This window comes from Penicillium pulvis (assembly GCF_028828015.1).
Source record: "Penicillium pulvis strain IBT 33274 chromosome Unknown contig_23_segment0_segment0, whole genome shotgun sequence".
NCBI lineage: Eukaryota > Fungi > Ascomycota > Eurotiomycetes > Eurotiales > Aspergillaceae > Penicillium > Penicillium pulvis.
Genome location: NW_026643075.1, coordinates 2,057,439 through 2,070,719, shown reverse-complemented (window position 1 = coordinate 2,070,719; position 13,281 = coordinate 2,057,439). Strand labels below are relative to the sequence as shown.

General features: G+C 48.0%; 4 protein-coding genes across 4 annotated transcripts; 2 read left to right on the top strand and 2 right to left on the bottom strand.

The window, feature by feature from the left end:
• Nucleotides 1-430: 430 nt before the first annotated feature.
• Nucleotides 431-1,087, top strand: N7503_005035 (uncharacterized protein; the record flags this gene model as incomplete). Its single annotated transcript, XM_057064582.1, has 1 exon — nt 431-1,087. One exon carries the CDS (start codon nt 431-433, stop codon nt 1,085-1,087), a length of 657 nt encoding a protein of 218 aa, XP_056922325.1.
• A 1,975-nt stretch (nt 1,088-3,062) lies between these two features.
• N7503_005034 (carboxylesterase/lipase family protein) lies at nt 3,063-5,231 on the top strand (the record flags this gene model as incomplete). Its single annotated transcript, XM_057064581.1, has 2 exons — nt 3,063-3,110; nt 3,363-5,231. The coding sequence occupies 2 exons, from the start codon at nt 3,063-3,065 to the stop codon at nt 5,229-5,231; spliced, it is 1,917 nt and encodes a 638-aa protein (XP_056922324.1).
• Nucleotides 5,232-5,612: 381 nt separating this feature from the next.
• N7503_005033 (uncharacterized protein) lies at nt 5,613-6,937 on the bottom strand (the record flags this gene model as incomplete). The annotated part of the gene is made up of 4 exons (XM_057064580.1): nt 5,613-6,148; nt 6,223-6,309; nt 6,358-6,817; nt 6,890-6,937. 4 exons carry the CDS (start codon nt 6,935-6,937, stop codon nt 5,613-5,615), a joined length of 1,131 nt encoding a protein of 376 aa, XP_056922323.1.
• Nucleotides 6,938-11,485: 4,548 nt separating this feature from the next.
• N7503_005032 (uncharacterized protein) lies at nt 11,486-12,692 on the bottom strand (the record flags this gene model as incomplete). Its single annotated transcript, XM_057064579.1, has 3 exons — nt 11,486-11,894; nt 11,954-12,410; nt 12,476-12,692. The coding sequence occupies 3 exons, from the start codon at nt 12,690-12,692 to the stop codon at nt 11,486-11,488; spliced, it is 1,083 nt and encodes a 360-aa protein (XP_056922322.1).
• Between the last annotated feature and the right edge of the window lie 589 nt (nt 12,693-13,281).

Sequence of the window (13,281 nt, the reverse complement as noted above, 5' to 3'; positions counted from 1 at the left end):
TATGTATAAAGTGGTTCATAAAGCTCGAATTGTATCTTTTCTCTAGGGTCGAGAGACACGTCTATATTCTAAAATTGATATTCTATCTCTTTCAACTCAAGTGCAAGCCAGTAAGACGAGCATTTCCTTCTATGGTTTTCGATATATTAAACGTCACTTAGCTCGCCTTACTTGATAATACTTTCTATTCACCTATCTACTCTTCTTTCGCATGCCTTTGATTGACTTCTCTCTGCTATTTGTCTTAGAAGTGTTGGATGTGATGGTTCTGGCCAATCACGTTAGCGAAAAAGGCGGGACGCGTCGAGGCAAAATCCCAAATTTCACGAAATCACAAAAATTAAAATTCCAATCACGTGCCATCATTTCTTCCCTAGCTTTTACTCTCCAAAGCCTGTTGCCAAGCTACAGACTCAAGGAGGAAAGCAAGATGGAAGAATTGCCCATCGAACCAAAGGGCATTTTTTGGCAAGATGACTTTGTTGATGCGGAGCACGAGCAGCGCCTCATCAAAATCTTCCGCACAGAGTTGAAATGGCCCGATCGCCCAGGCCGCATATCACTCCACTACGGCTACACATTCGACTATAAAACATTTGGGATTGACCCAGAAATCCCTTATAAAGAGTTTCCAGAATGGCTGCAGCCACTCATACCCACTACAGAATCTCGCCCGCCAGAGCAGGTCTGTCTTCAATACTATCCCCCAGGCGCTGGTATACCACCCCATACCGATGCCCATATGGCTTATGACCAGCTCTATGCGTTATCTCTTGGCGCACCAACTATCATGCAATTTCGCAAGGGCGAGAACCGGGTTGATGTGGATTTGAAGCCTCGGAGTATGATGCAGATGACTGGCGATTCCAGGTTGCATTGGACTCATGGTATTAAGAAGCGCAAAAATGATACTTTGGTCGATGGGACCGTGAGGCCGCGTGAAGATCGTTGGAGTATTACTTATCGGTGGGTTAGGGAGGGAGAGTGCGAGTGTGGGAATATTGACTTATGCGATGTTGCTCAACGGCGCAATGGAGTTGAAAAGGAGAAGCGATCAGTGAAGGAACTAGCGGCGAAAGATTCATGAATCTTTTACGGTGGTTACGTTTTTCAATAAGGAACATATATGTTACTAAACGAAATGGGCTTGAAAGGCTGGCATTCAAGTCATATTGGCGTCGATGTAAATAAACAGTCTGGGACTCCGGCATACTTAGATATCCACATGTGCATACAACCAAGATTCTTTCAAGGTTATTTCCCCCTATTCCGATCCAGCTACTCTCTTTTAGGATCTTCATAAAAGGCGTCGATGGATCAAGTGGTACAATCAGCAGTGGTGGGGAAAGAGCGGAATTGCGAGAAACAGCGGGGGGCATCAGCCCATATGGCATGATCATTGAATCAAATTTTCTCCTCCCGATGTCATTCATATTTGTTTTCTTTCACCCCCCGCTACTTATGCCCTCTGGAGACCCTTCGAAACTTGTCGGTTCTTCTTCGCCTGGCCCATTGATGTTTTGGGCTCCTTCGCCTCGGCACCGTCCGTGTCGAGCGTGTCTATGTTCATCTGGACTCCGGTGCGAGTCATGCTTCGCGTAATGCTGAACTTGTCATTCGCAATCAAGCAAGAATGCAAACAGTCTTGATCGTCCTCAAAAGGAGAAAAAAGTCGAGTTCAACGAGACACGCGTTCCAGCTGCCTGCCATGGTACAGTAGGGGGTAGATACACGGCTAAGAAGAAGCCGTCTCAGAATTGCCGATCCCAACAACACGCAAGCATTATCGGAGTATATCTGTAACTCTACTAACCTTGATCGATCCAATAGATCCTCATTTTTGACCTAGCAACGATAACTAAGTCAATCATCACGGTCGCATCTTATCGCTTCATTTTGCGCAATATGCTGTGGACCATCGCTCGACACCATGTACACATTGAGCTATATTGGCCACGAAGTTGATGTTGGGCAACAACATTACCAGTGCTTCAGACATTACAAATCCACTCTCTGACCGAATCGCGGCGACGCAATTCCCACCCGAGGCTAGAGTTGGAGAAAATGCAGATCAAGACGGATCTTCCTCTCCACGCCAGCCATGGCTCCACAGCGGGTATCGTGGCCTTGGTTTTGGGGGAAGCCGTGACAGGAGCTTGATGAGGAACAGAGAATCGTGACAAAAAAACCCCAGCCTGTTCCTGATGAACCAGCGGATGCGACCGACTGGAACTGGCCTGCTGGGTTTTCCGATTTTGACAACGCAAAAAGGGGACCCCGCCCAGATTCACAACGGTCCCACCGGGAGCCCACAAATTGTGGGGACATATGATGTGTAAGAAACTACGAAACCTTGGAAGATGGGATCTTCAGTCGCTTTGGAAGACTCCGTCCGTCTCCGTCCGTGGTTGTCTTACTTGCACATTCAATGAAAATGAAAATCGGGAAAGAATTTGCCCGTGTACAACCTCGAAGACGTGATTTCTATACAACCCCCACCTTCGGAGAGGGGTTAAAGCGCCACATGCCACTACTCCATATTGGCCTCTTAAACGCAATATGGTTGGTGTGCTACGGGTGCTAACTTGCAGTGGGCGGCTATTCCCGAGATCGAGGTCTGCAAGACGTGAAGAAATGGAAGACGAGACTTATCTAAACTAGACATGCACGCTGATAGAATCTGACCTCAGCCAATGAACGACGTGCTAATCAATGTGTGGAGAACCATCAGCTGCAGAATCAAGCCTTGAAGGATCCACGATTTTTATGGGCATTCAGACATGATTTCCAATTCGCATACCGTCAACGGCGCAATCGTTTCGGCCCCGAATACTTGTTCGGGAATGGCGTGCGCCTTCATTTCACTTGACGATCCCGCAGGCTTAGCACAGTCTTGGCACGGAGAAGGCGTATTCTTTGGGGTACAACGACTTCATTTCAATCCGCCGATCCCGCAAGGTTGCTCTTTGAAATCTTGGCGTCGGAGCAGATTCATCTTCCGGAGGCGCGGTCCTGTGTGGAGAGGGGGAAGCTAATCACAATTCATCCCGAATTTGATCACTATGCCCGATGCAGGCTACCGGACGTCCGGAGATACTATGCAAGGTACTGTAAGACTTGCATCAACTAGTACGAAGGATTGAGTGGTACGGTGAGGAACACACGTCCCAACCTGCCAGCTTCAGGGAAATCCGTCGCTCTTTTTACTGGGAATACAATTCATTCTAGAGGAGTCCTTTTTGAATAATCAAGCTGCGACAAAGGCAAGGAACGATCCTGGTAGAGTGGGCCCTGCAGCATTGTTCCAGGGGTTCCAGCTGAGATCTGCATCTTGATGTGGAGAACACTGGTGCGGGGTGTAGGAAGTCCGCGTCACCGTCGATATCTATATCCTTGGAGGAATTATCGCCGAGGGTCGAGATCGGCGGGTATTAAAAGGCGAGCGGAAGGATGGAATTGACACCTCAGAAGTGACTTCGATTGTCCTAGCCTTCGCATCAATGGCAATGAGAATCCTCTTCCTCAGCCTGGCTGCTGTCAGTGCAGTGCAAGGCCGAGTGGCCGGCACTCGGACCAGCCTCGGTAGCCGATCCAGCTCTGCTGTTTCCTCCGCAGAGTCGCCGACCGTGTATATCGACACATACGAGAGTACTGTGCAAGGAAACAGATCAGAGTACATCAACTCTGTATACAACTTCAAGCGCATTCCATTTGCCGCCGCTCCGACGGGCGAGTATCGCTGGAAACACCCCCAGCACGTCTCTAGCTGGACAGGAGTGCGTGATGCAACTTACTTTGGTCCGGACTGCCCTCAGCTCGGGTCCGACAACTACGACGAGGATTGTCTGCACTTGAACATCTGGACTCCTGATACCGTAAATTTCACTAATGTGAAAAACAACAGTGAGACTGGTATCGGTGTTGTACCTGTCGACTCTTCAAAGGCCCTGCCTGTATACATGTTCTATCATGGTGGACGTTTCGGAACTGGCTCTGCGACCCAGTCAACATTTGATGGCGCCGGACTTGCTGCCAAGGGTGTCGTCGTTGTGACTGTCAACTACCGTCTCGGTGCTCTGGGCTTCTTGTCACACCCGGAATTGAGCAATACCTCTGGAAGTGGAAGTTCCGGTAACTACGGACTGGTTGATCAACAGGCCGCAATGCATTGGACAAATGAGAATATCGCCTCATTTGGAGGTGACTACAAGCGCATCACACTTGGTGGGCAGTCTACGGGTGCTGCTTCGGTGCTCGATCATCTCAACAGTGAACTAGCCGATGATCTCTTCGAGCAGATCATTGCGGAAAGTGGCGCCGTATACCCTTCCAACCCGATGATCGGCAGTTTGGCTCAGAGCTACCGCCAGTTGGGTGAAGCAGAGAAGCAAGGCGTATCCTACCTTTCCAGCATCAACCTCCACAACATCTCGCAAGCACGCTCGGCCCCGGTTGAACTCTTCTTGAACAGCGCCAACCTGAACGACGTCACCTTCAAGGATACCGTTTTCGCAAACAACTCGGCCTACGTCGAACCTCCTCTCTTCCGACCCGTTCTCGATGGATATGTGCTTCCCGCCACTTACGAGGAGATGCTTGTCCGTGGAAACCACACCACCGCCCCCGTCCTCACAGGAGGCAACCTTGACGAGAACGGCGCAACTCCGAGCCCCGGAATGACTGTCAAGAGCTACAAAGCTCAAAGCGAGTACGAGTTTGGCAGCGTCGGACTAGCAGAAGAATTCTTCAAGTTGTACCCTGCTGGCAAGACCAGCGAAAGCGCCGATACCGCCATCAACACCTTCTACCAAGACCAGACTCGAGTCTCACTTTGGCTCTGGGCAAGTGAGTACCTGGCCGGTTCTGCGCGCAACACATCCGGCAATGGAACTTACCAGACATACAACTACTACTGGACACACGCACCACCTGGACAGGAGAAGGGCGCTTACCATGGTAGTGAACTCAACTATGCGCTCAACAACCTGTATGCCGTGGACTTGCCTTGGACGACCGAGGATTATGAGATTGCCGATAAGCTGTCCAGCTACTGGGTTAATTTCATCAGCACAGGAAATCCGAATGGCAAGGGTCTGCCTAGTTGGCCCGAAGCTAGTGCAAAGAGTGCTGAGATTATGGAGGTCGGTGATGCTTGGAAGTCAGTCAGTGTTGCTAGCGAAGAGAAGATCGCTTTCATGCGTCGTTGGTTCTCTAAGTGGCCCGTCTATTAATCCAGTATGCCAGGAAATGGACTGTGCCTGGGCACTGACATGCCATGATTTGTTTTTTATGCTTTGTTACTTTGATATCCACTTATCACTACAAATTATATCCCTTCAAATGTCACTACTCGTAAATGTTCACCAAGACACTTAGAGATCAGGTATACTCATTCAAGAGTATTAGAAAGATACAGATATGCGTAAATTATTAAATATTTTGCAATATATGTACTCATTATTGTATTCGGAGAACTCTAAAACGCCTTGCTAGTACCAAACAATTAAAGAAATAAATCCAAAGGGGTTAAGAACACGTTGTATAGAGAAAATCATGTGTTTTGTAGCTCCGGGGTATGCAATCACGTCACTTTAATGGATATAGTTTGTATATCAAATGAAATTTGGTAATTGAGCAGGCTTCGGCTTTTCCAGATAACGAAGTTTTTCCACAGGGCTAGGGCCCCGTGGAGAACCTGTGGGTAGCATAGCATGCCACTCAGGATCATCTTGCTGACTGGTATCCTTCCCATCAGAGGCCAGACGCTCGAAACCATCGATGGTAGGACTTGTTCCAGCCCAGGTATCTGGAAGATCGGCTTTCCTCTGTTCTGATCCCATTGATACCTTGTTTGAAGAGCTCTTCAACCTTTGACTGTAGGTCGGGATGTATGGCTTATTCTGCTTTTGTGATACGAAGAATGTCCGGAATGCACTCGCCGCTGCGAGAAACACACCTAGCTCTGCGCTCATCGATTGCCAGTATGTTTCCCAGATGAGATCGACTTCTTTGTGGTATTTCAGGCCGGCTACTCGTGTTATTGAGAGGGCGACCAGGACGAAGGTTAGGCAGAGGGAGCTACCCAGGGCTAGTTTCTGGGTCCAGTCTACCCGGATCTTCCAGATGAGGCCGACAGGGATCACCAGGACTGTGGATTAGGAAAACCAATGGTCAGAATTTGTAAGATGTGTAAAAGGGAGGACAGGATGTTATATGACGTACTGAGAAGGTCTCCGACAATATCTAAGGATATTTGGGCCGCGGAGTATCGAACAAGGTTTGACATATACTTTCCAGTCGCACATTGAACTAAAGCCTGTTAGACGCATGCTGGTGATAAAGGAGAGATATACTCACGGGCTTTGGCGCCCCAATAGGGACAGCTGACGTAGTAGACAGTGATTCCAAAGGATAAGAGAATCACATTGATGATAAACACAACCCACCAGTATATTTGCCAAGGGCGCAAACGATCAATCAATCTCTTGAAAAACAGAAGAAAGAAAAACTTCACTGCAGAGATTGAGCACCAGCTAATCATCAGGGATGCCACCGCCCATCTGTGGTAGGTTTCTGAAATTTGCACTGCATCCAGAGGCGCCTGAACACCTGAAACGCCATTCTGGACGGCTGTCATCAAGAACATCGGGTTGACCACCCTGTTGTATATGATAATTTGACTGGCGAGGAGAAAGATAAATGCCAGTGTAATTAGTCCATCGTCGATCTGGAGACGGTGCCTTTGCACACCAAATCGGATCACAAAACGGCCAATCACCCCGACGATCGTAAGCCCCAAGAAGAAGCCTGTTGAGACCTGAGGCACGAAACCAATATACTGATTAGATCCTTTCAGGACTAAAGGTGGCTAGGATAGTGAGGAACATACCAAGAAGGCTTCTTTATCGATCCGGCCCACAGAGGCTTGGGCTGTCATAGTGGCCTATCTCATCTACTGCGCGGAAGTGGATGGGGGAATGTAACTTTTGCTTGTAAATTTCTTAGACGCGGATAGCAGCAATGATTTATTATCTGTGGGTTCTAGATCTGTTTGCAGGGGTAAATAGCTTATGGGGGCCAGAATCCTCCATGTGGTAGTGGGGCGGAGTGACAGGATGTTCGTAGAGTTGGGCTTTTTGGCCCCAATCCTTTGGACCTTGGGGGGGGGGCGGATTAATGTACTTGGGCCTGGGTTTCCCTTAATAAAGGCTAGCGGGTCGGCAAAGCAAACGATAAAAATGTTGAGTGACAAATTTGTCTAACTAAAAGAGGCTGAAGTACGCTTAATGCTGTCGTAAATAGCTCCTTACCCACAGCGCCATACGCAGATATGTGGTTCTTCAAGCTAATAGGGTAATGAATAGTAAATTAGTGGCTCTGCCTCGATTGAAGATCAGTGCAACAATTTTGTTGCTCCTCTGTCGCGCGTTAAATTTAGATTGGTTTTCTTGTCTGTCTGCCGCTGTGTTCTCTTCCATCCCTCTACCTCCAGTCATCTTCTAGATTTTCACGATCATGTCACTCGCGCATATATCGCATCCACGAACAGGGCCTCTACCGAGGACGATTTAAAGACAAGACTAATGAATGAATAGCTAGTGCCTGCTTGAGGGCTTGATTCTAGCAGTCCTGCAATGCTGTCCGGAGAAGATATTTCCCATACCGCCCAGGGCTCAAAAACCACTCAAAGCTAGTCTATCAGACCCCTTACACCCGAAGAATAAATAAGGAGACCCTAGATTTATACCCTGCCACTTCGGCTTTGTGAGGGCCAACCCGTATCGATAAAACTGGCCCAAAGAAACCAACAGAACACCTGTTTCGGTAGATCATTCATAAATATATTTAGCGCGACCAGACTACTGGCCAGAGTTTCACCCCTTCCCGACAGACCTGAATCAATCAGGTTCGAGGACCTTCTTCGCCTTCTCAAACCCGGGTGGTGTGTCTTCGAATTAAGTTCATATCGGCCGATCACTGGTATTTCTATATACCTATATTACTCGAGTTCCCTCGCTTGAATTCTTCTCTTCCCAGGATTGGTACGTCCAAGTGGATTGGCTGAGTCCTAGACCCGGTCCACAGCTCATCTTTGGTGAATACTCATACCAGGTTCTTCAAGGCGTAATCCCCCCACCGAGAGCAAGCCTTATCGAAGGATTCAGCAGAAAAGGAAAACAGCTCTGTCGAATCAGGAAGACGTGGAATAGATGGATCAGGCGAGGAATGTACTGGTCCTACCGGAGTTATCTGGGTGTTCATTTGGATGGATCCTGTTTAATTAAAGTGTTTTCGTGTCTAATTCGAGCACTGAAGCCATTTATGCAAGCCATAGCAGAAACCGCCCCCACTCAAACCACGTGTGCGGAGTTGCACATCCTTATTTTGGAAAAACCCCGAGAATCGTGCTGCTTGGAGCGGCATGAGTTAAATGGGGGAAGAGTGGCCGAGCATTGTGGTGGGGGCCATAAAAGTGTAGTCAACCAACGACACATGGTCATGAACTTTGCAGCAGCCACTGGGGCCGTTCATGCACTGTTCAATGCAATCAATGCGGAGGCACTGATATCATTGGAAGATTTTGCACAGAAGGGCTTAATAGGCCGACCCGACGTTCCTTGAAAAGCCACAGTACTACTTCAGAACCAGGAAACAGCACCAGTTTCAGAATTTAGAGCACAAGCTGCTTGAGCTGCTGCAATCATCTAGTTCTATGTACCGCACTACCAGTCAGACAGGGATGATGACAAAAAGTGACAATGGTATACTCTTGAGTATCGGGAGTCCAAGACACCAATATTCTCTCAAGCATTCGGTTCTTTTTATTTTATTTCCTGCGCTACCTGTGACAATAGCTTATGCAATATGGAAGGACTCCGTTGGTTACTAGGATGTTCTACGAAGGACAAAGAAGACAACGAAATTACCGCTCTATGTATGCTCGCGAACTCCAGTCACTGACAAGCTTCCTAATACTGATTGCCGCGAAGAACAAGGGAATGTCTATTTATTCAACCAATGATAGTAAGATCTGGATGTAACATGTAGATCATTTCGATCAGTTGCTCAGCATTCTAGTGCTGGAGCTACGATAAACAGCGCGCATTGGACGAGACACCGGCAAACGGCCAAGTGATTGGAGCCTGACATCTAAGGCACCAATACTGCATTCAGTGCCTGGCAACATTAATCCAACAGGATTAAAGAGACCACGGATCAAATTTCCTGCGCTTTTGTTTTACGCTTTCAATCGCGCTGCTTTCCCGATCTGCTCCCATTATGGTTTGGTTTGCACTTCATCATAACATGAACGACCAACCGAGTCTTTTAGTGATCGGCAGCCAGCTGAGCTCCATCGAGCTCTATTTTGCCCCCACGCAACAGAACATGACATCATGCCTGTTTTGCTACTGGACGATAAACCCTGTCGACTTCCCTAACTGTCTTAACGCGCATTGTGGCGGGGAGCGGTGTGTTTAATCGGCAGTCAAATGAGGGGAACCCTCAATGCGGCGGCGTTACCACTGCCGTAACCGGGTCAGATCTAGGCACCACCGCATTCCAAGCTTATATGTTGCCCAATGTGCCCAACTCTGCCGTTCAATTGAACCTCTCAAGCCTTCTTTTCACGGAAATTCTCGAAAGAATGTCCGCCACAATAGGTTCTCAAGTCCTCGTCTTTTGCTTCTTGATCTCTTTGCCCTTTTGCGTGACCTGCTACATGGAATGGGGCATCAACAATTTGGTTAATCGGTCGGATCCGAGTAAGCGTTTGCCTTCCAGCTACCATTCCTGGTCTCGGTCGGCCCATTCGCCATCTACACCGTTATCGACAATTTACGAATAAACCGTGGGCATCGACTCTACTATTATTCGCGCCCTTTGTCCAGCTGCCGACCATGTTACTACAGAAAACAGAACCGTCTCAGGTAAGTGCGGATGCGTGGTCCAACTGGAGAGCTCAAATATCCTGACATAAAGTAGATGCTCTACCTACACCCAGATGGCCGGAACTTGGCAACAAGAAATTGAACAGTTATATCCCTAACGAATTTAAGGCACCGTGCGACCGCGAGCCACGGTCCAGATTTGGGATCCTGAAAATCAAACAACAAAAGAATGGGTGGACTAATGAGCTTAAGACTCAGAAAAAGCGTTCCAGAGATTAAACATTCCCAAAGGAGATTTAATCCAGCGCCTGCTCAGCGAATGTCAATTCAATGGACACCCGGCACTCATTCTTACGGATTTAGGTGAAGACGCTCTTCACCAAATTGCTCGCTACGACAATTGCTCGCTACGACAATTGCTCGCTACGACAATTGCTCGCTACGACTTTAAGTTTCAGAAAGGACGTCAGGGCTTTACTCCAAGGCGCTGTACAGCCATGATGCTCTGGGGTCAGATACTAGTTAATCTCGTGCTCAGTGGAGCGAGTGTGATGATTGGCGACCTTGAACAAATCCACATCCAGATTCCAAAAGAGCTAGGCAGTTGGAGGATAATGTCAACTTCGGTGGCATAGGCTCTATATTAGAGCATCTTTTAATGCTCTAAATCCGCGCTGAGCATACTCGCCAGTTCTGGTCTCTCTCCCACCCCAGGGGCCGAGAAAATATTTCCTATCATGCGTGATCTGAGAACTTGAAGACACCAGAGAATCGCCTGCTATCGATATTGGTCCGTTTCTTCTTAACACCCTATAGCATTTAGTTCACGTTAGCTTGACTTCTAAATCCTAGCTCTAATGTTCTTGGAATATGCCTGATTTCTCTTTGGTATCAAAACATTCGCTTCTTAGACACAAAAGTGGGCTACCGAAATTGACGTTCTCAGGCATTTAGGCACTGCCAACGTCTCGAAAGATGTCAGAAGCTGGACAACCGTCTTGAATCTCGCAAAGCGACTTCCTGATTGATCGCCCACGAACATAGGTGTGCAAATAAGAGAGAAAATAGTCAAGCGCCAAGTAAGACGCGTAGCTGAAGGAAAGCTCACGTACATGGGGGCCACATGGGGGTTGGCTCTTTGAATCCTTCTCTTATTTTGATTTGAAGATCAGCTCCTGGAAAGCGGGGCCGTGAACTCTAGCGTTTTTGAAACTTAGAAAATCACAAGCAACGTCGGTTCAACGCTGTGGGGACTCTGAATATCGGGACGATCATGGTCGATCACAGGCTTGGGTTGACAGTCCCTGGTAGCACCATGCCCCCGTTTGAGCATGCTTCTTCTACTCCACCTTTGCCCGTGACAAATCATTATTCTAAGCATTTGGACCAGCTTTAGAATATACTTCCATGTGGATTTACCTGCATCTACTGATTTAGCTATTGGAAATGGAGAATTATGGCCTTCCAAGGTTCCCGAGGCCCGATAGCCCTGAAGCGTGATGGCCATCAATTATATAATTAAAATAGTACAATGGTTCGTATAATAAAATCAGAATGGCGAGATTGATTGGAACCGCTGAAATATCCCAAGTCATCTAGTGCTCAGTGATTTGCACATTGATATCGCTCTTTACATAAATGCCATGCTGCCCCAGGCCATCCTCGGCACTCGCATCTCTTTCTTTTCCGATAACAGATACCAATTGGACCTCATCTCCATATAGAGCAGAATCCGCAACGGTAGCATGAATCTTGGAATTGGCCGCGGAGTCGCCAGTATTCCCGTATCTGTCGGCGTATCGTGATGAAAAGTTTGCTGTGGATATGGCTCGACCAAATAGTCGGTTCAATATCGGGCGGAGTGTTGGGAGACAGGCACTGATGAGGTAAATGTCTGGCTCGGCCACACTCCAGGCCATCAGGTCCGTTGACCCCCATGACCCGTCTTTGACGGCACTTCCCTGGGAGAAGATAACGAAGCGCATGATTGATGTTACCAGACCCCTACATATCATGTTAGTAATTTCGAGAGAGCAAGGAGAGAACTCAATCAGCTTGCTTACAAGATGCCAGTGGCGAAAGTCAGTATGAGCCCCAATTTCACCTTCATGGAGACGTTGAGGTTCCAGACAATAGGCACAGGCATTGCAAGCATGACAAGGTCTGTGAGAATATTCGGCAGTGACGCCCACAGAAAAAAAGCTTGCTTGTTTAGGCAATGCCCAGGAACTGAAGTGTCCCAATTGAGTCGAAATGGCCGACACATATTCAAGCACATCACACCAGAAACAACAGCTGTAAGGGTAATGATTGCGGCCAATACCAGGATGATAGTGCGGTATGGGTTGACTGTCCAAAGACGACCGTAGAGGGCGAGGACTGCAAGCTTGGGGAATGCGACCGTTGAATAGTAGTACGTTGACACAATCAACAGGTACTTAAAGTACTCTGGTTCCATGCTGGGTGTTTCTCTCTCTAACGCAGCGAGGTGGCGACCAACACCGCCGTATTTCACAAAACCTGACAGGCGTTGTTAGTGAAAGATCCATGCGAGGGCGAGGGAATCCTTATGAGAGAATACTCACAGATCGCAAGAGCAGACAACCCCACTGATACAAATCCAGACATGGCAGCCAAGGAATCATCGAGACCCCATGGTGTTCTCGTCAGATAGCGCGAGTAGAAACGCAATGATAGAAAGACAACAACAATTGGAAGCATCGCAATTGCAACGCCCGTCAGGCGGTATCCGATGTCCGCTTTCAGGTACTCTTCCGAGTATATTTGTGATCCTGGATCCATGGTCGTGTGCATATAGACAGAATCCCGTCAGGAACAAGGGCGGGCGGTGATCATGTTTTGAACGTTGTGAAATCGGTCGAGGCCGTCGATCGCTTCTGAAATTTCCCCATCATCCTTGTAAAAGTACGAAGCGGTTCAGGAATAGGGGAGGTAGAAACTTAGAACCAGGATCAGGAGGCTCAAGCGTTTTGCTGCAGGAGCACGGAGCAGTTTCGCTAGCCTGTAAAAATAGAGCCCGATCGCGTGTCTCTATGAGCTTTGGCTTACACAAAGTCGTTGTCTATTGCAAATAGCCTATCCTTATTTCAATGGTATCGGGACGGCCCCGTCTTCCTTTGCTTGTTATTTGATATAGCGGGGATTGAGTATGTAGAAAGTAGATCGTAATCAAAGCCTTGGCCAGATCCTTTTCGCTTCCCTCCCGCTTTATCCACTCGTATATGCCGAGTGGGTTTGAAGGATTATCCTAGTTGTGCACAGTGGATCATTTCTGCCCTCGGTACGATCTATTCCAAATGAAGGACAAGTGATGCGTGGTCAAAACAAAACTGCTTCGTGTGCAGCTCAAAAGAGTGCCGATCCACGCCTA